At 41.5% G+C, this 24902-nt stretch overlaps 2 protein-coding genes across 2 annotated transcripts in view; one reads left to right on the top strand and one right to left on the bottom strand.

Annotated features, from left to right (window-relative positions):
• LOC128854348 (uncharacterized) overlaps positions 1-24902 on the top strand; it is a 62688-nt gene that overhangs the window by 21114 nt on the left and 16672 nt on the right. The window lies entirely within an intron of this gene.
• On the bottom strand, positions 1253-23689 carry ATP12A (ATPase H+/K+ transporting non-gastric alpha2 subunit). Its single transcript, XM_054087080.1, is given in 25 exon segments — positions 1253-1748; positions 1875-1966; positions 2628-2729; positions 4658-4791; positions 5440-5585; positions 6160-6283; positions 6883-7011; positions 7013-7038; positions 7722-7890; positions 9850-10000; positions 10703-10839; positions 11836-12011; positions 12463-12655; positions 13139-13273; positions 13972-14081; positions 14541-14739; positions 15569-15837; positions 16417-16534; positions 17023-17157; positions 17313-17426; positions 18502-18705; positions 19592-19651; positions 21126-21269; positions 23454-23514; positions 23592-23689. Coding segments are annotated over 24 exon segments (3105 nt in total). The 5' UTR covers positions 23463-23514; positions 23592-23689; the 3' UTR covers positions 1253-1719.

Here is a 24902-nt window from a genome sequence, read left to right as displayed (position 1 = left end):
GCTTTGGCTAAGTACTGCAAACCTATAGATGTGGAAAAGCAGGTTATGTTGCTCACCCGTATTGCTTCTCCTCTTACTTTTCTTGTCTTTAAAGTAGGAGACGAAACGTGTCAGTCCTGACTCCTGACAAATGACAACATGTTGAAATGAGTCATCTTGGCACATCACTTACTTCTTGTTCGTGTGTTAACAGGGTTAACGTGTATGCATTACTGAGTGACAAATAGCACATATATCTGGAACTTGGACTCAGTCATTGTTTATATGCTTATTTATCGTTGTTCTTCCTTCTTCCATTGTAATTCCTCTTCTACATGTCTATATGTGAAAAACACTGATAATCCAGTGTAATTGATAGTGTAATACCCAGCCAGGTATTAAGGAGAGGAATTTTGAGGAGGGAGGCTCACATAATGCAAAATAAGGGTGTGGACTTCTGGGAACAAGCAGGCTTTAAGCTGAAAAATACTCTCCTTTTTCCCCCGCTCTTAGTTCTTCTCTTGGTTTCTTTCTTGTGGGTAATCCCTCTCGCCATTTGCTACCACAGGAATTCTCTTCCTGCCCCTGTTTCTTCCCTAAAGTTCATTCAGACTTGTAGTTAAATGTGAAATAGCAACATTCAGTATTTATCATTTGCTTGAAAATTGGAAAATCCCTGTCTAAACAAGATGTGGTACCTACTGGTTCTTCCTAAAATGACCATATTAAAGACCAGGTTTCAAATTTCCCAAAGAAATGTTTTCCTGTGAGGGTGGGGAGGCCCTGGCCCAGGTTGCCCAGAGAAGTCGTGGCTGCCCCCTCCCTGGAGGTGTTCAAGGCCAGGTTGGATGGGGTTGGAGGACCCTGATCCAGTGGGAGGCGTCCCTGCCCATGGCAGGGTGTTGGAACTGGGTAAGCTTTGAGGTCTCTTCCAACCCAAACCATTCTATGATTCTATGAAACAGGACTTAAACTGTACCTGCCAAATCCATAGTAAGGTTTATTTTGCCATAGAGATTGTTCCTTTGGAAAGCAAGTATTGAATTTGTTATATCAAAGTGTTCAAATCCACTGATTGTGCCCTGGTTTTTGAGATGCTTTTGTCATAACTCAACAGGTACTTGAAATACGTTGGTCTGTTAATGGAGGCAAAAAAAGCAGGTATGAACTTCTTTGCTCTTTGACCTGGCAGAGATTGGGTCCTTTCCACTCAGTTTCTCTTTGTCTTTATAGGGAAAAAAAGAAAGATGGAGAATTGTTTTCTGGAAAAAGATTTTATTATCAAATTATTCCTATACACCATTTTTACCCTTGGTAAGGTAATACAGGTCTATGTATGCATTCGCTTGGAATTCAGTTCCACCTAAAAGGAAAATCAGCAAACAACACCTTTAGTGCAAATTAATACCTTAGATTATATGGATTTTCTGTCTTTTTTCCTCCCCTTTATGCAAGTTTTCCTCTCAGAGTGCCCTCCAAGTTCATGTTTGAATGAGGGAAAATTGTGCTTGTTACAAAAATAGGTAGCGTTTCAATTTCTAGGCAAGTGTCAGCTTTACAGTACAGTGGGAGGTACTTCATCAACCTCTAAAGTCCTTAGTTCTTCATGAAATTCATGAAATTTCTTCACCCTTTCATGGGGCGAACCCATGCTTGATATTGCACAGGCAGGACATCAAAGCAGCAGAGACTGTGTCAGGTGGCACAAGGAGGAGGATGGACCAGTGATGAGGAACTGTTTCAGTAATACATATTCTTGTCCCACCAGCCTGCAGGAGGAGAAGGGGGAAGGCGAGGAATCAGTTATTTTTTTCTCAGCAAGGAAAAGTAATTATAGGGAACAAATAGAAAAGGACACCTTATATTAAAATACTAAATTGGAAAAATCTACTTACTTCCTGGGTGTCTCCTGATCAACAGCTTGCGGACTTCATCATAAACCCATATCAAGATGGCAAATGGTACAGCCACAAACCAGTACTGAAACCTTGGGTGCGGGAGGAAAACGGCCTCATTTAACAGCATCGAACCACCTAGCTGATTTTCTGGGGCCTCTCTATGCTATTTGATGTCACTGAAAGAGAAATCCAGCCTTCTTGATGGGTTTATTTTTCTGAGAATCTTAAGCACTCAAGCTGTTAAAAATAAGATTACTTGTATGTGTAAGCCTCTCAGTCTTAAGTAGTTGCTGAATTAATTTATTCCACATAGACTTCAGAAGGAAATGCTGCCTGATGGTATTACAAGCCCCTGAAGGTGGTAGAAAAGGAATTATTTCTGACGCGATGTATGTAAAATAGAAGTTGCATTGCATAAAAGTTTAGTGAAAACTACCTGGTCTCACCAAAATATTGAGGATCCTGGAAAAAAATATTAAAAATGTTTGTTGTAAACTAATAGGTTTCTGGATCCTCAGTCAGTAAATCTAATAGAAAAGTGGGTGCCTTTTTGTGGAAACTATGAACATAATGCCCTTTTTGTTCAACAAATTGTCCACCCTGTTCTTCATAATGTATATTCCTAAATAATCATCCTTGAATTGTGCTGCATGGGCATCCTGCTCCCGTTTGCCTGTTTCTGGCAGAATGGTAAGTCAATGGCTGATGCTGTGTGGAGGGCAAGGGAAGCAGGCTAGCATCCAAACTCACCTCAGCGGCGTGAAGTTCAGGGCTGTAACGTGTCCAAGGCCATAGCTAAGAATCAGAGCAATTCCAATCTGGGAAAATATACCCACCCAGATGACTTTGTTTCTATAAGAAAACCAGAGAGAAAGGGTTACACGCATGAGAAACCAAAGCCACAGCATCGTGCAAAAGTTGGGCCACTTTGGGAGTTCTGTTTGTGCTCTGGCTTGAATGATCTGTGTCAGCTGATCAAAAGGGTGGCCAGCAGGTTGAGGGAGGTGATTCTGCTCCTCTGCTCCTCTCTTGTGAGACCTCATCTGAAGTATTGTGTCCAGTTCTGGAATCCTTCATGTAAGAAGGAGATGAGACTGTTGGAACGGGTCCAGAGGAGGCTACAAGGGTGATCGGAGAGCTGGAGCACCTCCCATTTGAGGACAGACTGAGAGAGTAGGGGTTATTCATCCTGGAGAAGAGAAGGCTCTGAGGAGACCTTAGAGCAGCTTCCAGAACCTGAAGGTGGTACAAGAAAGCTACAGGAAAGCTGGGGAGGGACCTTTTACAAAAGCCTGTAGTGATAGGACTAGGGGCAATGGGTATAAACTGGGGAGGGGCAGATATAGGCTAGACATAATGAGGAATTTCTTCACTATGAGAGTGGTGAGGCACTGGAACAGGTTGCCCAGGGTAGTTGTGTCTGCCCCATCCCTGGAGGTGTTTGCGGCCAGGTTGGATGGGCCTTGGGCAGCCTGATCCAGTGGGAGATGTCCCTGCCCATGGCAGGGAGTTGGAACTGGATGATCTTTAAGGTCCCTTCCAACCTAAAGTATTTTATGATTCTATGATGAGCATGGCAGACGCAGCAGCGGGAGACGATTAGTAGACTCTAGCGCTGTCTTACATTGCATACGCCCATGTGTTTCTTTCCTGGCAGCATTCCTGACCTACCTAGACTAAAGCAAGCTTTAGGTAGACCACGCAGTGTGCATTAATCAATGTCTTCCAGCTGCGCTGTGAATGTACGCATTGTGACTCAGATGTAATTTAAGAAGGAAATATGTATATACACACATAGGTGTAGGCTCTGTACTTGCAGGATAAAGAAAGGAAAACTGTTTGCTTTCATATCAGAAATAACTCCAACTAAATGCCAGCTTTTATGTGTGGTCTCTGCCCAATTGATATTCTTAACTCCCTGGCTTCCATGGAATTGAAGAGTGCTGACGGCAGCACGACCTTAGGGAGTTTGACCTGCTGGTCTCTCATCTTCTCAGAGGCTAAAGTTTATCACCAGTAAATCCAAATATGCTATCTGTTGATAGGTATGTAAAGAGGTTGAGAAAATAATCTGGAAAGGTGTGGGAAAATAATGGAAAGATAATAAGGAGGATTATAAACATGCTCTGGTGACCTGCAGCTGATGTGTAAAAAAAACAGGTATCATACTAATTGTTGTTTAGCCTTGTGTGCTTGAGAAAGTAGAACATCTGTGGCCAGATAACACAGGCGTGACTTAGAACATGCTTGAGATTCCTGCTCTGCTGTGGGGAAGATCAAAGCATGGTGATAAACTACGCCTGCACGAATCCCTGAAACACAGGTGAAAACAGCAGGCTCGGGATCCTCCAGCATGGACCGAAGCTCCGCGATGCCTGCATCTCTGCCTGTGTGCTTTCTACCCAGGTGCTGCTTTGGGGATTCCCTGGTTGGAGAGGTAATGGAAAAGGAGTTTACTCTTTGCAATTCATCTGTAGTCTTGCGGTTGTTCCCATGTCCTGCCCGTGCCATCTCATGGAAGGGGAAACTCCACTTTTTTTTCAGTAAAAATTTTACTGAATGGAGAGTTAGTTTTACACTGAAGCATTTTCAGAGTAATCAGTACAAATCTTTCTCTAAAGAAAACCCTTATTATGAGATAGGGAAGGTGATGAGGAAGGCGTGCTAAAGTGTTTGGGATTTGTGATCACTTTGAGCTTTTGTTCAAAGACTAAACCTTCTAAAATTAGCACTAGGTTAACTTATCCTCTCATGCATCAAGTAAGAAGCTGCAAAATTACCTGAAAAGACCCTGCTGGAAAATGGAATTCCTTCTTGTTTTCCTGATGATCAAATCAGCAACTTGCTGAATTGTGATGCTGACGAAAAAGGCAGTGTAGCCAGTCCACTGTAGGTACAACCTCTGGTACTTGGTCTGCACAAGCAAAGGGTAAAGCAAATAGTGTTATAGTAGATACTCATATCTTGTGCAAGTGACTGCAGCCCTTGATAGCAGCATTTCAGTTATTGAGTTGTAAGTGCAGGATTATTCCAGAATATGGACAAATAATGATCAGATTTTGGGCAGTTGGTTCTAGTCCCCTGGTTACTGTGGATGAGTCATGAAGCTGAAGCACGAGTTTGGTGTAAGAAGGTATTTATATTTATTTGTTAATGGTTTCTGTGTCTTGTGATTCTGCAGATTGAGTGAGGGAAGTGATGAAGGAAAGGGGGAGGGAGAGTCTGCAAAGTACTTTACAGTAGTGCTCTTCAGAAGGCTGGGCTGACAGATCATGATGAGTCTAAACACGGAGTTCAGAGAAGAAGGTGCGTCTCCAGAGGCTTTGAATCAGAGGAAGGTAAATTGCAGAAGAATGAATGAAACAATGGATTCCTGAATGAAATAAATGGGTGGCAGGAAGCTTTAAAAAGACTCTATCCTCAGGGACCATTAGGCCCGAAAAGTAACTATTTCTGCATTTAAACCTTTTTCTTTCCCTACTCCTTATATTGGAGGAGAGTGTAGAATTTTAAGAAACTATTGAGTGAGAGGCAGTGCAAGGATGTTTTAGTGCTTCTTTACCCATTGCTGTCCATATGAATCCTCAAAGTCATTAATGGCATTGCTTCCCAGTTCACTTCGCACACCAAGCAGTGTGGAAGGGAGAAAACCTTGTTCAGCGTACACGGTAAATAGGTTATAAAGGCTCCCCACTGACTGAATAATACCTAGAAATCAAAAGAGAGAGAATGAGGAAGAAGCAAAGTTTAGGAGCACTGGTAAATGTGCTGGATATCAGCATTGATCTGCCTCCTATGGTATGAAACCCTGCCATGAGTGTAAAGATAGTTTCAGAGCTCTGACTTCTGTAGATAAAAACCTGCTGTATTTTTCAATACAGTTTTAAGCTGAAAGAGGGGAGATTTAGATGGCATATTGGCAGAAATGTTTTCCCATGAGGGTGGGGAGGCCCTGGCCCAGGTTGCCTGGAGAAGCCATGACTGCCCCATCCCTGGAGGTGTTCAAGGCCAGGTTGGATGGAGCTTTGAGGCACGATGATCCAGTGGAGGTGTCCCTAACCATGACAGGGGGTGGAACTGGGTGGGCTTCAGGGTTCCTTCTAACCCAAACCATTCTACAATTCTATTGAATAATAAGCCACAGCAGGGAGTTAACAGCTTTGCCAAGGAAAGCAGTAGAAGGAGCTGAGTTTCAGCTCCCTCTTTTCAAAAAAATTAATCAACTTGTTTCTGTCTTGGTTTGCCAATAGGAAATCGTGTTTCAGAAAACACACCAACCTACCGATCTGCAGATAAGAGTACACAGCAAGCTGCTCATTCACCAGCCTGTCTTTCCTTTTGTTACGAGGTCTCCTGTTCATAATATCGCTCTCAGCTTTTTCATAGGCTAATGCCACAGAGGGGATCTACAACAGAAGTAAGTGATCAGAGTCTTGGGGACAACATCTGTCTACTTCTCAGATACTTGTCAGAAAAGTTTCAGTTCTCAAGTGGTTTTGCTGACATACCCTGCCTTTTCAGCACACACAGAGCAGATGAAAGAAGGATCCATTTAGCATTCTCTTGACACGTATAAAGGATTTGAGGGAAATCTGGAAGTGTTGCAATAGTTCTGATGATCACACGACAATACAAAAGGCTGGAGGATACTGAAAACATTAGGGGACCTTCAGGTCTCTTGGATAGGGCTCTGACAAAAATCTCTGCTATACATCTCTGCAATGACTGCAGGAATGTGTTGTGATCTCAATTGAAACATGCTATTATTTTGCACACAGTCGAGTTTGCTTGTCAGTGTGAATCAGACAAGCTCCCCCTCTGCAGCTCTTTTTATTCTACTCTGTTTTATACCTGTCTGCTTTTGATCTACCCCTCTACTCTTTCGCTAGCTTGTTATTCAGCTTCAGGATAAGGCAACTGAATCTTCTGTCTGTCCTTTGCATCCAACCCTTCTCACTTGTCCATGATATTTCAGCAGAAAAATAACTTAAAGACATCAACTTACAATGTCTGTGCCCAGGTCAATGAATAGGATGGTGATGGTGCCAATGGGCATTGGAATGCTGGCAATAATGTAGATGAGAAAGGGACACAGCTCAGCAATATTCTTAGTCAGGGTGTAGGCAATTGTTTTTCTTTAGGTTGTCGAAGATCAGGCGGCCTGGAGGAAAAGGAAACACAGTAAAACTGTTTGTCAACAATGTTTCCCAGCAAAAGGTTAAGTTTTTAACTAGATGCAGTGAAAACATTCACTGCATAAGTCTACTTTCCATGTGTTTCCTCATTCATTTCGGCTTTTTTCATTTTTAAAATTACTAATATATCAGCCTTTCTGAAAATTTAAGTAAAAATAGAAGAATCTCTTTCAATGAGAAATACTGGGGAGAGTCCCATTCCACAATCTGCTGTAGTTTTAATGGAAACCACAAGTCATTATGGTGAAAAATTGGAATGTGTGTTACTCTCACAGGTCGACCATGGTGAAGGCAATCTGTGAGCAAGTAATAGAGCGCAAATGTAGAGAAAACAGCTTATATCTTTGTGAGGCTTAGAATGGCAAAGGAACAAGATGGGAAGTGCCTTTGCCTGTGTTGAAGATGCAGTGTTAGCAGACTGATGTTCTAGCCTATGTGTGAGAGAAGGGGGCGATTCCTTTATTGTCCGTTTGTCTTCTGCCTATAAATGGAATTAATTCCCAGTTTTTCCAAATATCAAAATCACATTTCCAAATCCATGAAGAAAAGGGGAGGTGAACACAGGAGGGAAGGATCAGGCGGACCCGCCAGTGCTGTGTAGCTGTTAGCAGCTTTTACCTACGAAAGTGGATAGCAACATTATTTTTACCTTCCTCCACTCCAGTGACAATAGAAGCAAAGTTATCATCCAGCAGGACCATATCAGCTGCGTTTTTAGCTGCATCAGAACCAGCAATACCCATAGCAATTCCAATGTCTGCTTTTTTAAGAGCAGGGGAGTCATTGACTCCATCTCCAGTCACAGCAACAACCGCTCCCTGGAAAGAGAAAAGGACCCAGATGTGGGTTTTTTGAGGTCATGGTCCTGTTTTCCTCTAAAGATAAAAGTCTCCTTTCAGCATGTTCCCTGTCTTTAAATCTCTAGAAGAAAGATGCAGATATCCTCTCTATCCTCCTTGTGTGCTCATAGTATATCCAGTAACTAAGAAGATGCTAAGCAGGGTTAATACAGCCTCAGACTTTTATGTCATACATGTCCGTATCTGAGCTTGTCGTTTAGGATCTGGTCATAGTAGAGAGAAATGAGAAATTCGAGGATGTGATTTACTTATATCCTGAAGTAGGCATCTAAATTAGATGCACTTAAAATGAGATTAATCTGATCATTTCTTTCTATGGACCACGAGAGGGGCTTAAAAATTTAGACGTGTCTATATGTATGTAGTCTATACTTGTCTGAGCAGTCCCACGCTCATCTCTGCCATCTATGGGAGATTGAGTTGCCACAACATGTTCTGTCCTTGTCTCTTTTTTTGTGAAGGGTTTATCGAATCAGTCAGGTTTGATCTTAATTTTAAATTACCTAGCTGTGCAGTTAGAGACCATTCTCATCCTGTCTCAGCAGCATCTGGTCACTGCAAATCTATGCTATCATTGTACTGGTAATCCAAAAGATGCAAAACTGATTGTTTAAGTAATCTTCTTTGTTATCTTCCCATGAAACCGTCTACTGCAGCTAAAGATTCTGATCCTGTTGATGCAAATGTTCATAGCTTGATAGCAATGCAGAGTGTTACGAGTGGGAAAAAGCCTGACAAACTGATTAATACAAATACTGAATATCCTGTCCCTGTGGGGATTTAGCACAGTATCACTACCTATAAATAATTCTATGTACAGAAGGGCTTATAAGCTTCAAGGACTAAACATAGTATGTAGACAGAGTTGGGGGGAGGGAGGGTGTTCCTTTAAAGAGCCAAATCTACTAGGAGCGTGAGTGTCTAAGCAGTGCAGGACACATTTAACACTCTGTCTGCCAAAGGCTATTCAAAAAAGAAAATTAAAAAAAAAAAAGAGATGGAAATGAAAGATTTTATATCTTTTTTTCCCCTCCTGAAACCAGTTCAGGCCTGAACTCAAAGAGCTGGTAGTATTGACTGGAAAACATAGCCTTGATGTAACTACAAAAACACTGTCTTATGCCACATCTCATTCCCTGCAAAGTTCAGGCTCAGCAGCAGTGTGGCTTTCAGCTTGCAGCATCTGCATGGAAGATGTGATATCTGAAGGGATAATCTTTTCATGACTGTTTCCATCTTTTTCAGAGCTCAGTATGTCAATTCTTTCCCTTCTACCTCTTGTGCTGGCTGTGTTCCTTGACATAGTATTGCCCAGGGATGGGACAAACCCTCTTTAAAACCTGCTTTCTGTGGATTATTTTAAAGTCTTTAAAAGTACTGCAGATAAGGCTTGGTCATAGATATAATCATGCCATAACATTTTGTAGTAATTCATGCATTATTTTGCTTCTAAACATTCCTGTGGGCGAGAAAGTGCACAGGTCTAAATGGCCACAAGAGATAAGATAAGAGGATGTGGTAACATGTTTCTTTATCTGGGTTTAAAGAATCCTGAGGGAAGGCTGCTTCCCCAGCAGTGCTTGGTCTCTGCCCACGCTTTATGTGGAGCACAGCAACAGCTTTGCTGAATTGCGTGCAAAAGGCAGACCCTTGGTACAGCTCCAAGCCAATCAGACTTAAGACAAGCTCATTTTGTCAATAGTTTGGAGTCTGTAACAGGAATTTGAGAAGCTTGGATTCTGTCCAGAGAGTGTTTGTGGCAATCTGTTAGATAATGTTCTAGCAGAGTGAAAATAGTATCAACAGAATTTAGAGAGCATTGAAATTGGCTTCTACCCTTTAACCTCTATGATTCTATGATATCTGCTGTCTGTTGAATGCCCCATAGCTGTGTCTGTAACCTTTCACACCTCTTACCTGCCTTTGGCAGCCTTCTACTATAATCAGCTTCTGTTGGGGCGATGTCCGAGCAAAGACTATCTCTGAGTGGTTACACAAGATTTCATCTAGCTGTTCCAAACTCATATCCTTCAGCTCCATCCCATTAACCACTGCTGCTGTAGCTTCTCTGTAAGAACCAAGGGAAAGCTGAGTAAATTTTTGAATCAAAAGGCTTCCATAAAAATAGCGCACTCATTGAATGGATGGGGCTTGGTAGTAAGGGAAGCAGCAAATTGAGTTAATTTCAGAAGCATTAGTTGTTAATCAGCAGGTGTTGAATGAAAGGCACTGTAGAAATCCAGAGTGAATTACAGCTATCTAGGTGCACAGGGGAGTAATTGAAGCTTCCTCCTAGGTAGGCATAACAGCAGAAAATGCATTTTAAAGAGGGCTCTGAGTGGGAGGTTGGAACAGTGGAGGAAGGAGGCATCTTCTCTGTAAAGAGTTTTCATGTTTCTCTTGCAGTGTTATTTTTTTTCATATTTAATGGGTGAAAGAGGAATTTAGACTGATGTTACTTAGTTTGTGTGATTCTGAATTTTGCTTTTCATATGTGTGTGTATCATCAAATGTCAGCAAAGTCCAATGTGATCTGCAAGGTATAATTTCCTAGTTTTTTTTCAAGGGCCAGTGAAAATGAGAGCTACTGACCTGGACTCATAGTTGCTTAGATAGAGGTGACATATCAGGTGGACTCAATGGCTGGGAACGTATCAAGAAACAAAAGCAAAAAGCAGCCATGATTAACTGTAAAAACGTCGTGGAGGGTGAAGGCATAGCGTTCAGAAAATGAACCCATAGGTACCCCCTAGTCTCTGTTTGCTCTTACCGTCTGTTGACTTGCTCAACAGGAACGTTGAGGCGCTTAGCAATATCTTCCACTGTCTCGCTAGTGGCTGAAATGATGCCTACGCTCTTGGCAATGGCTTTAGCTGTGATTGGATGATCGCCAGTGACCATGATAACCTGAGGAAGGGACAAGCATGAGTGACAAATGTGTGTGCAATGGCTGGAGTGGGAGGTAGAGAAACATCTGTTGTGGTAGACCAGGAAGCAGTTCAGAATCTGAACGTGGAAAGCTGTGCTGTGTAGATAACAATGACAGATTATGACTATCAATTAGCTCCATATTTACATCTAGTCTCTACCTCTTGATATTGGCACTATTTCATCAGGAAGATGTCAAGGAAGAATTTGTCACAAGCAAGGTTAGAAAAATGTAGAATAAAGAAGCTTTTATATAAGGATTCTGCTAGGTATTCTCAAAGCTGAGAGTTCATTAGGATGTTGCATCTTAAAATGGATCCTTGTGACTGAGATATCCTGACAGATAAGACACAGTTTTATCTTGTTTTTCTTAAAGAAAAGTTGCCATGTTGAGGTTTGGGATTCATCTCATCTGAGATTGGTAATTCCAAATACTGCTTTTCCTTTCTTTAGCTAGGTTGCCTCTCTCCCTAGAACTGAAACATTACTTGTGAGTCCCTAGGAGTGCAATTAGAGGATTACTGTTTCTAGTTCACTTGGACAGTTCTGAGGTTAGTGATTCCTATGCATAGAAGTTCATAGCGGTATAGACCTTGTGTCCTAATGCCTTCTCAAGAATTATTTCTGTTACCTTATGCTGTTCACAAGCAAGTAATCTTAGCTCATGGGGTTTCTGTATTCTAGAAATGGATTGAATGGGGCAGTATCTGACCTTTTCCCAAATTTGGATTTTCAGTTTTAGAATTCTGTGCGCTTTCTATAGTCTAATTTATAGGTAAATTAAACAGTTTTGCCTCACAGTGTCTTCAAGTAGATTCTTTAAGTTAAAGCTGTGGAATGGTATTAAGATATGCTTGTGGGTTTGGTAGTTGGTCCTAGAAAGATACTCAACAGCAATGTGGTGTGAGATCTGAAAAGTTACATTGCATGAGTTGTTCTGTAGAATCATTGTATTTTTCATTGTAAAATCCCTACCTTGATCCCAGCACTGCGGCATTTTGAGACAGCATCTGGCACTGTGGATCGAGGTGGGTCAATCATCGATAGAAGCCCAACAAAGCACAAGTTGGAGGTTGGGAAGTTCGTGGAATCTGTGTCAAATGGGTAGGAGTCTGGAAACTCACTTTCAGGCAAGTACAAATGACAGAAACCTGAAAAGAAACTAAAGTTTATGCAATGCAAAGGAAATAGCAGGAGAAAAAGGAGAGCTTGCTATATAGCACCAGGCTTCATTTTTGTCCATAAAACTTCAGTGTGTTTAACCATTAGCTCTTCATGGAGGACTTTTTAACCTGCCATTGTAACCTTAGCATCAAAGTTCACATAGAGTCAGTGTTTCACATGGCAAAGCCATGTGATGCTGCCAGCAGGGAAGAGTGTTTTCCGTTGTGGATTACACATGGGTTTTTTTTGGCTGTACAATGTGGCAGATCAACATGTATAGAGCATCCCTGCCACAGAGAGCACATCAATCTGGTTTTATCACTCTGATTACGAGGTTTTACACTTCCCTTTTTCTCTTCCACTGCAAGAGGAATGAGTGGATGGTGCCAAATCCATTTCCCACCACAGTTCTCTCCTAGTCCTCCTAGCTGGACTCACCCAGCACTCTCTCTCCCATGCCCCCCAGCTCCATGTATGCTGTTTGGAAAGCTTCTGCCTTTTCGCTGTCCAGTGCTTCTTCTTTGCCATTGATCATGATGGTGCTGCATCTCTCTAAAATCCTCTCTGGGGCACCTTTCATCACCAGCAGAAAGCGTTTGTCGTTGGGATCGTCGGTCTCATGAATGGAAAGCTGTGTGCCACAAATATGAAGTGATGTAAAAGAGCATACATGATCATAGAATCAGAATGGTTTGGGTTGGGAGGGACCTCAAAGCCCATCCAGTTCCAATCCCTGCCATGGGCAGGAACACCACCCACTGGATCAGGGTGCTCAAAGCTCCATCCAACCTGGCCTTTAACTCCTCCAGGGATGGGGCAGCCACGACTTCTCTGGGCAACCTGGGCCAGGGCCTCCCCACCCTCACAGAAGACATTTCTTCCTCAGTTATTTTTAGTTTTGGTCACTTACATGGAACTAATTTTTTTTTCTTTTCTGTGAGGTTATCATGCATTCCATCAAATGGAATGAACTGCATTTATTATAGCATAGATTTTCTCTGTCAATGAATTACCCCATTAAATCATCGATGTCACAGATAGTTTTATTGGACCCAGTGATAGAAACAGTGTAAACCTGAAACAGTCTAGCAGAATTTCCACAAGTGAAATGCACCTGGAATTTGTTGGTAGAGTTGAAAGGAATTTCAGCCACTTTCTTGTTCCGTGCTCTAATGTTCATGACATCACCCAAAATGACTTCTGCAAACTTCAGCAGAGCTGTTTCAGAGGCATCACCTACCACAACTCTCTGTGAAGAGAAGAAACGGTTTATAGCACATATACATCTGCACTTCCATCAGGAGAGCTTGCATGCTTCTGTAACACATTGTATGGTTAAGCAGCAGTGAATTGATGTTGCTACTTCCAGGTTCTCCCAGAAAACTATTTCAGTAAAACTCTGGGACATGTGTTTTGCCCTTGCTGCTGGAGCAAATATGGAATTAGTGCTTGATTCTGTGAAAGCACAAGGTTTGTGACCACTTTCAGCTTTGTCTGGAGGCTTTGTGTCCTTGGGTAGCAGGTGGCATGTACGGGTGAGCTAACCGAAACACAAATTACTTTGAGGAAGGCGTTGTTGGAGTAGTGAGTAGAAAACATGAAATTTTTTTTTTCTGGTGTTCTAGTCACCATTTTACTACCTTAAGCGATGTGCTAAGACAATAATTAAGGCATTTTTACCTTTTCAGTCCTGTTATATTACATTTATACTGCAGTAATTGCTAGTGCAGAATTTCTTGGTGCCCGAGTTCTTTTTCCTACAAGGGCAGTTGCTCTTGGCTTTGTGAGGTTTTTTCCCCTATCTTGTATACCAGTAATACTACTGTTAATAGTAACTTAGAAAACTGGTAGGGTAAAGTGGAGGAGATTACCAAAGGCCAACAGAACAACTCATAGGTATTGTTCTTTCAGAGGAAGAGGAATAAGCTGATATAAAGGAGCTGGTACCTTCATTATGGGGAGATTCTCCTGTCCTGGTCTGAATTCTGCCCGATTGCAGAGAGTTACAATTTTTGATAATTCTGTCCAGGTCGAAGAACTTTGATCAAAAGGCTGGGCTGAGAAGAAGCAAAAGAAATGTTGCACCCCTTAGCATATTGCATGATGGAAATAGAAGTTTAAGTTTGAAACAATAGGACTGAATTATTTGCAGAAGGAAATTGCTCTTTTGAAGTTTCCATTACAGAAAATGTGACATAAACCATGATATCATTCAATTAGCGGTTCTGCCAAAACCGCTTAGATATATTTCTCTGATTATTTCCTTCTTAGGTTTATTGTTGGCAAAAGGATCTGGATTAGAACCTCCTCCAGACTTACTCATTTTTTCACATCTCTGCGTGGCTAAGAAGGAACTTTCCTGTTGCACACTACACTTCTTTGTGAGAGGAAGACATGTCCATTGTAGCTATCACAAGTTATCCCCATGACATCAGTTGGGCAGCCACTACGTATGAAACACCACAGGTTTGATCCAAGCAGTTGCCCCTTCCCAGATCGCCCCTTGCCCCATTTACTTGTTTGATCTTCGCTGGTGTCAGCTGAGTAGATCTGATTATCAAACCAGAGGTGAGCAACAGTCATCCTGTTTTGTGTGAGGGTCCCTGTCTTGTCAGAACAGATGATGGAAGTAGAACCGAGTGTTTCAACAGCTTCCAAGTTCTTCACCAAACAGTTCTTCTTTGCCATCCTCTTGGCTGTCAGGGACAGACTCACCTGGTAGAAGTAAAGTTCGTCTTACTGTTAGTGAGGGACAGTTACAGAATGATGCAATGATGTTACAGATTTCTGCTAGATTTTTTTGTGTTTATTTTTTTTTTAGTAAGAGAACATTTTAAGAAATTATCTCTTGCTTGACTGCAGTGCATTTTTTTCTCTTTTTAATAACATTATTAAGGTCAGAGGTTTGGTCATAACAGGCAAAAGTACATTTGCTGCTGAGAGGAACCTACTGTCCTGCTGACGGGAACAAGAATCTCATATCAGTTAAGAGGCTGCTTTACGTGGAAGAACTTACAATTGTGGGGGAGTTCTTACTCACCAGCTTAATGAATCCCGAAGTTATCCTCTTCATTATTGCAGTACTGCTGGTTGTTCATTGTTGGTGTACTTTAGAGCTAACAGTGCTTAGCAGGTGTGCTGCTTCTCAGCCAGGGATTTTAGTGATGCTTTGGATGTGTTAGTAAGTGGAATTTTCATGTGACTTTCAGGGTGCAATATCCTCATTTCCAAATAGGGGAACAGGTTGTGGAGAAATGAGTCACATTGTTCTACTGGTTAGCAATTGAGGGAGAAGGGTACTGGAAAAACCTTATTTCAAACTGGATTGTTGTGCTCAAGCTTTTAAGATTACTGGCTCAGCTATGCTAGAATGAAATGTTTGTCCTTTCAGTTTCATGGAAAAAAACACCTCTACTTGAAACTCAACTCAGCCAAGTCACTTAGTAGATAATCTGTTCTTCACTGAAATTAGTGTAGAAGTGATGAATTATGGTAATGGCTGGAGAACTACAGTGGCAAGCAGTGAATTCAAACATAGACCTACCGTTACTGTGGCTAGCAGTCCCTCTGGCACATTTGCCACAATGATGCCAATGAGAAAGATAATGGAATCCAGAATCTTGTATCGCAAGGAAATAGATATGATGAAGAAGACAACACCAACAGTAATGGCCACTCCTGCCACCAGGTAGACAAAATGTTCTATCTCAATAGCAATGGGTGTTTTCTCATTTCCTACTCCTGATGCGAGAGAGGCAATCCGCCCAATGATTGTGCGATCCCCAGTGTTGATTACAATGCCAGTAGCAGTGCCTGCAGAGACATAAAAGACTGTCAGCTCCAGGAGAGACCAGTACTGTCTTCTATACTCAGTACCAATTGACAAAGACCCTTCTCAGCCTTAATGTGACAGAGACTTCGCTCAGAATTACATTTTTCCCCTAATCTTATATTAGGGGAGAGAAAGATGTAAGCTGTTTTCATGAGTTAATCTTTTTTGATTGCATTGAAGTAGGAATGTTTGCTATCATGGGCACTGCACTGTCTCATAGCAGATGGTCTGCAGATACAGCACCTTTGACGTTCCTAAAGATAGTGATGGAAGGACTACAAGGAAACTGTAATTAATTGATTGTTGCACCCATAACCGGACTAGCTGTTCAAACAGAAGCCTCACTGTTTGACTGATTATCAGGACCAGCCCAGTTCTAAAGGCTGTATTTGGTGTGCTTGGGACAATCGTTTCTTGTGAGCAACTAAACCTTTCTGGAATTCCTTGAAGCAGAATTGTTTAAGTTGAAGGATGCCAAAGTGCAAGCAGAATTCCAGCTAAAGTCTGCTTGTCCCATATGGGTGTCATTTCTGGAGGCCCTTCTCTCTGTCTGTACTCACCTTCCACACAGGTCGTGGAGTAGAATGCAATGTTCTTGGTCTCCAAGGGGTTGTCATGGGTGAACTCACAGGAACGAGACTGTGGTTCTGATTCCCCTGTGAGTGAAGAATTGTCCACCTTTAATGAAATGGAGAGTGACCATATTAAAGTCAGTAACGTGCAGCTATGTCTAGCCCAGAAGGCAAATTGGGAGCACATTTAATAATCAATGCAGGGCCATAATCTCTCAGTGCCTTTTCTGAGAGAGCTGCTGTTGTCACTTAGATGATCTGTTTCTGTGGGAATTCACTTCAGTCAATGTTGTGTGTCTATCTGCCTCCATCTCTGTGAAAATACTGTATTGGTCTCTCTGCCTCTGTCCTGGCAAAGAGCATTGCTAGAACATGGTATGGACCTAATTGCTTCTTTTGTTGTTCAGGGAGGGGAGATGTTAGACCTAGATGAACTCAGCATCACAGTATATCTTACGCACTTTACTATTTAATTAGATTAGATCTAGTTTAAGCTCTAATAACTCATTTGGGTGCACAGAAATTTTTTATATGTGATAAAAGTCTCTAAACTATGTTTTTTCTCTTTCCCCATACTCCACTATGTCTGTTTACCTTACAACCCTGAGTAAAGATCAGACGAATGTCCGCCGGGATCCTGTCTCCACCCTTTATTTCCACAATGTCTCCAACTACCAGCTGGTCTGCTGGCAGTTCCTTCTTTTCTGCATCTCTGATGACAAGAGCTTGCTGAAACACAGAAATGTTGCAAAAATTAGCATTGTGCCCTTCTCTAAACATCCTGCCAAGAGGTAAATCCAAGTTGGGCTTATTGTGCATTTATCATTTCAAGGTGGATTATTAGAATGAATTTTTAGCTCGAATGAAACATTGGTTGTTCTCACCTGTGGAATCATTTTACTGAAGCTGGCCATGATGTTTGTGCTTTTAGCTTCTTGATAGTAAGCAAAGACACCAGTGAGGATGACAACCAGTGCCAGGACTACACCAAGGTAGAGCTAATCAATAAAAGACATAATCAAATTAACTTCAGACAAGTGGTTAGCAATTCCTCTACTAGAATATATTATATTTCTATACTTCTTCGGTAGACTTAAAATGAGGTATTGGTCAGGTTAAAAGACGGTCTAGGAAAGGAACTTTCATGTTTTGCCCTGCTAATGATCAGGTAAAGCTTATTGAGTATGAAAAAGGCTTTTAATAACAAGTTTTCCATTTTTCTAAAAGCCTTGTCTAAACTAAACCTGATTTTAGTTTTGGGTGGTGTAGAGTTGATTTTCTTCATAGTAGCGAGTATGAGGTTAGGTTTTGGATTTATGGTGAAAACAGCACTGATAACACAGGAAAGTTTTAGTCACTGCTGAGCAGTGCTTACACAATGTCAAGACCTTTTCTGCTTCTCACACTGCCCCACCAGAGAGCAGGCTTGGGGTGCAGAAGAAGTTGGGAGGGGGGACAGTCAGGATAGCTGATCCCAACTAACCGAAGGGATCTTCCACACTATATCATGTTGTGCTGAGCAAGAAAAGCTGGGGAAAGATAAGGACCTGTGTCTGTCTATGTATGCGTGTATTCAGTTACGGCGTTTTGTCTTCCCAAGTAACTGTTACATTTGCTTCACTTCTTAAACTGTCTTTGAGTCATCCAACGAGTTTTCTCACTTTTACCCTTCCGATTCTCTTCCCCACCCACCAGGAGTGGTGAATGAGGGCCTAGGTGGGGCTGAGCTGCTGGCCAGGGTTAAACCACGATACTGGCACAAACCTGGACAAATTATATTCTTAGCAGAGTGTAACTTGTAATGGAATCAGAGGCAAAGACTTGAGTCCTTTGTGGACTTCAGTATTGCTCTTACATGTATTCAAGTGTTATGATTATGGGTAGCGGTTATAAAACTTTGGATAGACTCTCTTAGACATAAATGGTATTTATCAGAAATGTTCGATAGTAGAGGGAGAGTCCTGAAAGAACAAAAGGCTTCCTTGTAGTTACTGAATAACTGTGAAGTAGTATTTAAATCACTTAGATTGTCAAGGGGTCAAATACACACTTTGTGGTTATTCAAATACTTACATTGTCAAAGGGTGATTCAGCTCCCTGAGCAAACTGAATGCCAAACGATATCCAGGAGAAGACCGCTCCGATCCATAAAAGGATGGAAAACCCTCCCACCAGCTGCTTGAGGAACTTAACAATTTCAGGAGTGGCTTTTGGAGGACTGAGTGCGTTGGGACCATCCCGAGCCAAAATCTCTGCTGCTCTTGCGCTGGAGAGACCCTGTAAAAGTAAATGGCAGGTTTAGAATGAAGTTAGAGAAAACAGATTTTTGTCTCAACTCAGAACTAAGGTTGTGTGGTGTTTTCTTTCTTAAACATTGTCTATGTCATAGATCAGCTGCAGTAACCTGATTTCCAAACTTTGTGATGTCAGGGTGGCTGCTGTTGGTTATCTGCTATGTAGAAACAGGTATTTCTTTACTGAAGCGTTGAATTTCGGACCATGTCCCTTAGGAGTTTTCATTCTGCAGGATATCTGCCAAATATATCTGTCCTAAGCATTTGGAAAGCTGGGGAAAAACAGACATCAGTTCTTTTGCTGCTTTTCCTGCATCTCCACTAAGGGGTTTGTAGTTCATGGGTTTCTTGAAATTCTTGTCTGTACTCTGGTCATGTTGCTATGCTTTGATACTGGAATGTTAGTTGTCAAAGAGGCTCAGGTGTATGGTTTCTCAAATCTAGTGCTTCCTTCAAGATAAAAATCATTTCCAGTGTGCTCTCTTGTTAAGGATTGTTGCAGACACTGTCAGTGAAGAATGAATTGTAGTGAAACCGAAATATCAGAGAAAAACTGTAGAAAAGTGGAGATCCTTTTGCAAAGTTTGAGGTCGCAGTTTGTGCAGAGATGTTGATTTCAATTCAGTAGATCAGGCTTTTTCAGACTTGAGAGTTTAAATCTAGGTTAGTGCTGTGCTTTAACTCTCTAGTTTAGGCTTTTGGAGGAGTTAGTGCGTCATACTTGTGCATGCATGCATCCACATACGTGTCTATGGATAAGTCTGTTGATTTGAAAGTGTTCCTGCTACTTCTAGGAAGCTTTGGGTAAGCCAGAGGCAAAGTAAGGCAACTGATTCAGGCAGTTTCTGAACAATACCCTATGGACTTACTTTGTCAATGCTCGTACCATACTTTTCCTCCAGTTCTGAGGCGCTGAGTTTGTGGTCATCCTGGATTCCAAAAACAAGAGAAGACTATAGTGAGCAGAATGCCAGGCTGTTGTAATTCTTATATTTAGTATCTGGAGGATGTTCAAACTGCCTGGATCTGGAACCATGGATCCAGCTGCTAGTATGACATCCCACTTTCACTAACAGACAATATGCATTTGCCTGTTGATAACCAAATACCTTCCACTGGAAGAGGATATTTTCTTTTGAATTTTAGTGTAGTTTTGTAAATAGCACCCTCCTCTATCAACTCTGTCACAAGAACAGAATGGTATTTTCATGTTAACGCTGCTTGTCTGTGCTTCTTTTAGATAGGTAGTTCCTCTTTATGTGCTACAAGAGTCAAACATTCAGTACTATAGGCAGCATGTTGACAGTAGAGAAGTTGTGGTGTCAGAATACATGTGACAACAATCTACACTTGACTGACAAGGCAGGGTGTGTGAAATTAACCGCCACGGTCATGTGGAAAGAAGCAGCAGGCTCTAACCACAGTTAAAAAGGGTGTGAGAAAGAGAAATCTCAAGGCTCTTCTCCTTTCCCTACAGGGACACCTCTGTGGTGTTATTGACCTAATTTTATCTTGTGCCAAACTGAGATTTAGAAGCCAAGAATTCGAGCAATCTCTCAATTGTTTTCACGGAATGAATCATGGATACTCGGATGAATCAATTAACCTGTCTGTGCTTTGGTTTCTCCTTAGAAACACGAGAGTGATGTTACATCCCATGATAGCAAAGATAAGATATGCTGAGAATTATTTAACCAATACTGGGTAGATCTTGGGAACACAGTGGGTAAACTGACAGCTCATTTTGGGGTTTCCTTACCTTTGAAATACCATCTAGCCTGTAGGTAGCCTCTCCTTTGAGTTGCTCTCAAAGCAATTCAGAAAAGAGGTCAGTATAATTACCTATATTTTCAAATTGGGAAACTGAAACTTGGAGAGAGGAAGCAACTTTTCTAAGATCAGCCAGTGAGTCGGGAGCAAGCCAGAAGTAAAATACAGAATTTTTGAGCTTAGTGCATTGTCCTTGAAATACAGTGCAGTTAATCTGGGGAAAAAAAACTATGCTTAAAGCTGAGACATGCTTTTTAGATCTACTAGATCTCTGGAGCAAAATGTTGCACTTCTAACTTGCCCTCTCATTCCTGGCTGACTCTTCAGGGAAGAGATTACAGTTATTCCATCTGAGCATAACTCCTCTTTGAGGGATATGATGTTCTGTAGCATTGGTGGCTTAATTAAGCTAGAATCATTCTTTCGTTATAGGCATTAATCCTTGCACAACTGTTTTCTGGCACACTTCTGAAGCATCAGGAAGCAAATCCTTCTCTATTTAGGACTTTCAGTGCAGTGCATCTTCTGCTAAAATGACAGCGTGTTGGTATCTCGCCCCGCCTTTGCCAGACTGCATGCAGACAGCAGGTGGAGGGGTCCTGCCAGAGGTAATGAGAGCTTGGTAACACTCACCAGCTCCAGTTCTTTCTTAAGGTCTTCTGTCTTCTTTTTTTTCTTGTTGCCTTTCAAATCTTTGTACATTTCTGCATCTCCCACCTCTTTTTTTTCTAGGTCTTTTGTCCCATAGATCTCAACTGAGTAAACATCAGACTTTTTCTGTAAAAGAAATGTTTGTCATTGTCATGGACATCTGCTGAGTCTTGAAGGAAGCATTAAAAATGCTCAAACTCTGAAAAATCTACTATTTTTAGACAAGCTACAAGCTGCTACTGTCTTTCTCCTACAACACAGAGTGCCAGTTCCAGTCTTATCCTGAGACATAAGGGAGAATTTCATAAGAAAAGTGGTGAGGCACTGGAACAGGTTGCCCAGGGAAGTTGTGGCTGCCCCCTCCCTGGAGGTGTTCAAGGCCAAGTTGGATGAGGCCTTGGGCAGCCTGACCCAGTGAGAGGTGTCCCTGCCCATCACAGGGGGGGTTGGAACTGGATGATCTTTAAGGTCCCCTCCAACCCAAAGTATCCTATGATTCCATGATCCCTCCAGCATGTGTTATAGCTATCGTGGAATCATAGAATTATTAGGTTGGAAAAGACCTAATCATGGTCAGCTCTTCAGCAGATGTAAACTATAGTGATTCCTTTGAAATGTGCAATACTTGTAGTAATTTGTGGTCTAACAGAAAGTGTTAGAAAAAGGAATATTGCCCCAGGATCTCAGCGTGGCTAGTGAAAATCATTGGGTCACTTATCAGCTCCAAGGAAGAGATTGGCAAAAGATTTTGAAAAGGAAAGGGGTGGGAAAGTTCATTGAGAAATTGCCTGTTCCTGAAGCTTTTTGATACATGACTTCAAGATTTACTTTACTTTTTAAATTCAAATAAAGATTTACAGATTCGTGTCTACACTCAATTGCATAGCAAGACATGGAGCTAAACACTTTACTGGTAGCCAAGGAGAAACAAATCTACTTTTCACCTACAGCTCAGAATTGACGGGGACTTAGCAAACTCTTCACTCTTTTTTGCCAATCTAGTACCAGGTAGAGGAAACTATTAACCTAGGGAAGCTGCCAAGCCACTGACAATGAGGGGGTTTATTGATATCTCAGGGGCGGGTGCCATTCCCCAACTTGAAGTTAATTCTGTAGTCTGAAGGGCAAACTTCCTGTGTTGCGGATTTACCAGCTTCTATAATCATAACGTTCCAGATTCTAATTATGTTGTAGACTACATGCCATGCCTTCCTGGCTGACCCCATTTCAGAGGCTTCCTTACCGATCAAACATCAGAGCTTTGTGGGAGTCGTCCTGGCTCTTATCTGATGGTATAGTTTGCTAGTGGGACAGATTGGCTCGGAGGCTGGTGCTGCTGCTGTCTGTCTAATGAGTACAGACACACTCTGCAGGGCATTTGTCAGTGTTTGGACTGCTGCAGAGGTAATAGTTCAGCTGAGTTGAGAGTAGACATCTTAATTACATACGTTATAAACGAGAGCTCAAGTAATGGAAATAAAAAGGGGGAAAAGGGACTGGGTCATCTTATTACCTAGTACTATTCTGAACTCAGAAGTGGCATCTTATCCTGAGATGTCCTTTAATTAGAGGAACATTGAAGTGTTGACATTGGATCTTGAGGAAGGGAAGAGCTAAGAGCTGGCAAATAGTTTGGAGAGTGAAAAAGCCTAAACCCTTTTCGTAAAGCACTTGGGTTTGCTTGGTGATACAGATCCCAGATAAAGGACATGCCTGTTATAGGAAGTTCTATTTTTTTCTACCTTGCCAAAGATTCACAATCTGGTTTATCTCTTGGGATTTTTCCCTCACCGTCTTCCTCCTCCTCTTCCTCTCTTTAACTATGCTGCCCAAAAATCTGTTCAGCTTTTCAAATCCCCATGAAGTATAGAGACCAGGAGAGAAAGAAAGCAGCTATCTATTGTGAGAACTCAGGAGATGGAGGAGAATAATGAAGAAAATTAATGAAGCTTGTAAAAATATATTCATCAGCCTGTGTATGTGATCTATGTTTAACCTTTAACCTGTTAATTTTCATAAAATCTCAGATTTTGGCATTTACAGTAGGTATAGTGTTAATGAAACTCTTGATTATGTATGAAACTAGTCTGTCCTAGAATTCTTCCCTATCTAATCTGGTCTGTTAACTTTTTAGGATTAGTGGTGCATACCCATCTACAGTGAAACTTTAGTCATTGCACTAGATACCGAATAAGCTCCGTTTTTCGCTCTTCTCTTATTTATAATATACCTGCGTATACTTAAATTGATGCCTGTTCTTAAGAAGAAATACACATGCAGTAGCAGCAGTTCTATGAACAGTGTACTCACCTTTACCATCTTGGTGAGTGTATTCCTTTCCTGATGGAGTGAAACAGCCAAGCCAAAGTCTCTGGATGAAAAGTAAAAGCCCAACTGAAGAATGAAGTGGCTCAGAGCAGTTTTGGCTATTAGAGTTCAAAAGCTTACAGAGGTTGTAGTTCCCTCTCAGATGGCAAGAAGACGTTAGCTGGAATCCTACTTGCACTTTAGCATCCTTCAGGCAGGATGGGTTCGTTGTCCAAAGCCTGTGGAGAAAGAGCACTGTTTGCTAGTGCTTTATAAATCAGCATCTTATGCTGCCACTCCACTCCTCCCCTTCCAGGTCCAGCCCATCTTCTGTTTCACCTATAGTAGGTGGAAAAATACCACAGTAATGGGCATGTGGGTTTCAGGTCAGATAGTTTCTAATTATTCCTTTGTAGTGTTTGCTCACAACTGGGGAACAGGTGTATTATTCATCTTGCTAGAAGCAAAGCATTTCCTCCAGAGACCTTCCAGCACCGGACTCTTCATGTGATTTCTAGCTAGTATAGCAGGATAAAGGAAGTCTGTGTCTGTTTTGTCTCCCATGTTTACATGAAGTTCTCTTTGCTTGCCTTGGGGTCCCTAACAGTCAGATCCCTGCCCTGTTTAGGTACTATTAGGGATTTAGCGTTCCTTCAAGCCTCTTAACTTGGACTTTGGTTTTAATTCTTGCATTGTATTTGTTGTGCTTTTAACCTTTATGCCTAGTCAACAAAAGCGCTTCCTATTTTCAGCAAGAACATTTACCTGAACAGCTTATTTAAATTGTTTGTCTTGCAGCAATTAGCAGCCTCTGTACGGGAGTGATAATGAGATTTATGACACTTTTGATACTTAGTGTTATCTCTTAGAAGTAAACTACTTCACCTCTAAAATTTAACTGAGGGAAAACTGAGCCAAATATGGTGACAGATTTTCTGTACTTTAACATTATTTGAGGGAAGATTGTCTGACAGAACTGGCCTCACTGTGCAACGTAGCACTTCAACAGTTGGTCTTTTACATTATATAATTCCTGAGCTTCAAATTGCATCATTTGAGATGCTGCGGGGTACCACAGTCAGTAGCGGATGACTCAAATTGTGGCAAGAGATACAACACATTAATGGAGATAACTAATGTTGATCATTTCAAGCCGTATGTATAAGCTGTTAATGTAGGGAATGCAGCCAAGAAACATTCTTTTACTTCTTCAACAGGAGCGTGAATAAATTCATGCTCAAATTATGGACAGTTTTCCAGCAACTCAAGTGTTGCACCTCCTTAAATGACATTTATATTAAAAAAATTAAGCTCTCTCCACTTCTCAGTTTGTGTATGTAGGTCTTTCCCACGGCATTCTTTAATCTGAGACTGTTACACAAGATAGAGGAATGTATCTGGAAAGGTTTCTCATTCAGTTTCTGCTGTTTGTTGTATCGAGAAGTTGATTGT

The sequence above is a fragment of the Cuculus canorus genome, chromosome 23, assembly GCF_017976375.1.
Source record: "Cuculus canorus isolate bCucCan1 chromosome 23, bCucCan1.pri, whole genome shotgun sequence".
Lineage (NCBI taxonomy): Eukaryota > Metazoa > Chordata > Aves > Cuculiformes > Cuculidae > Cuculus > Cuculus canorus.
This window is presented reverse-complemented; position numbering and strand designations above follow the sequence as displayed.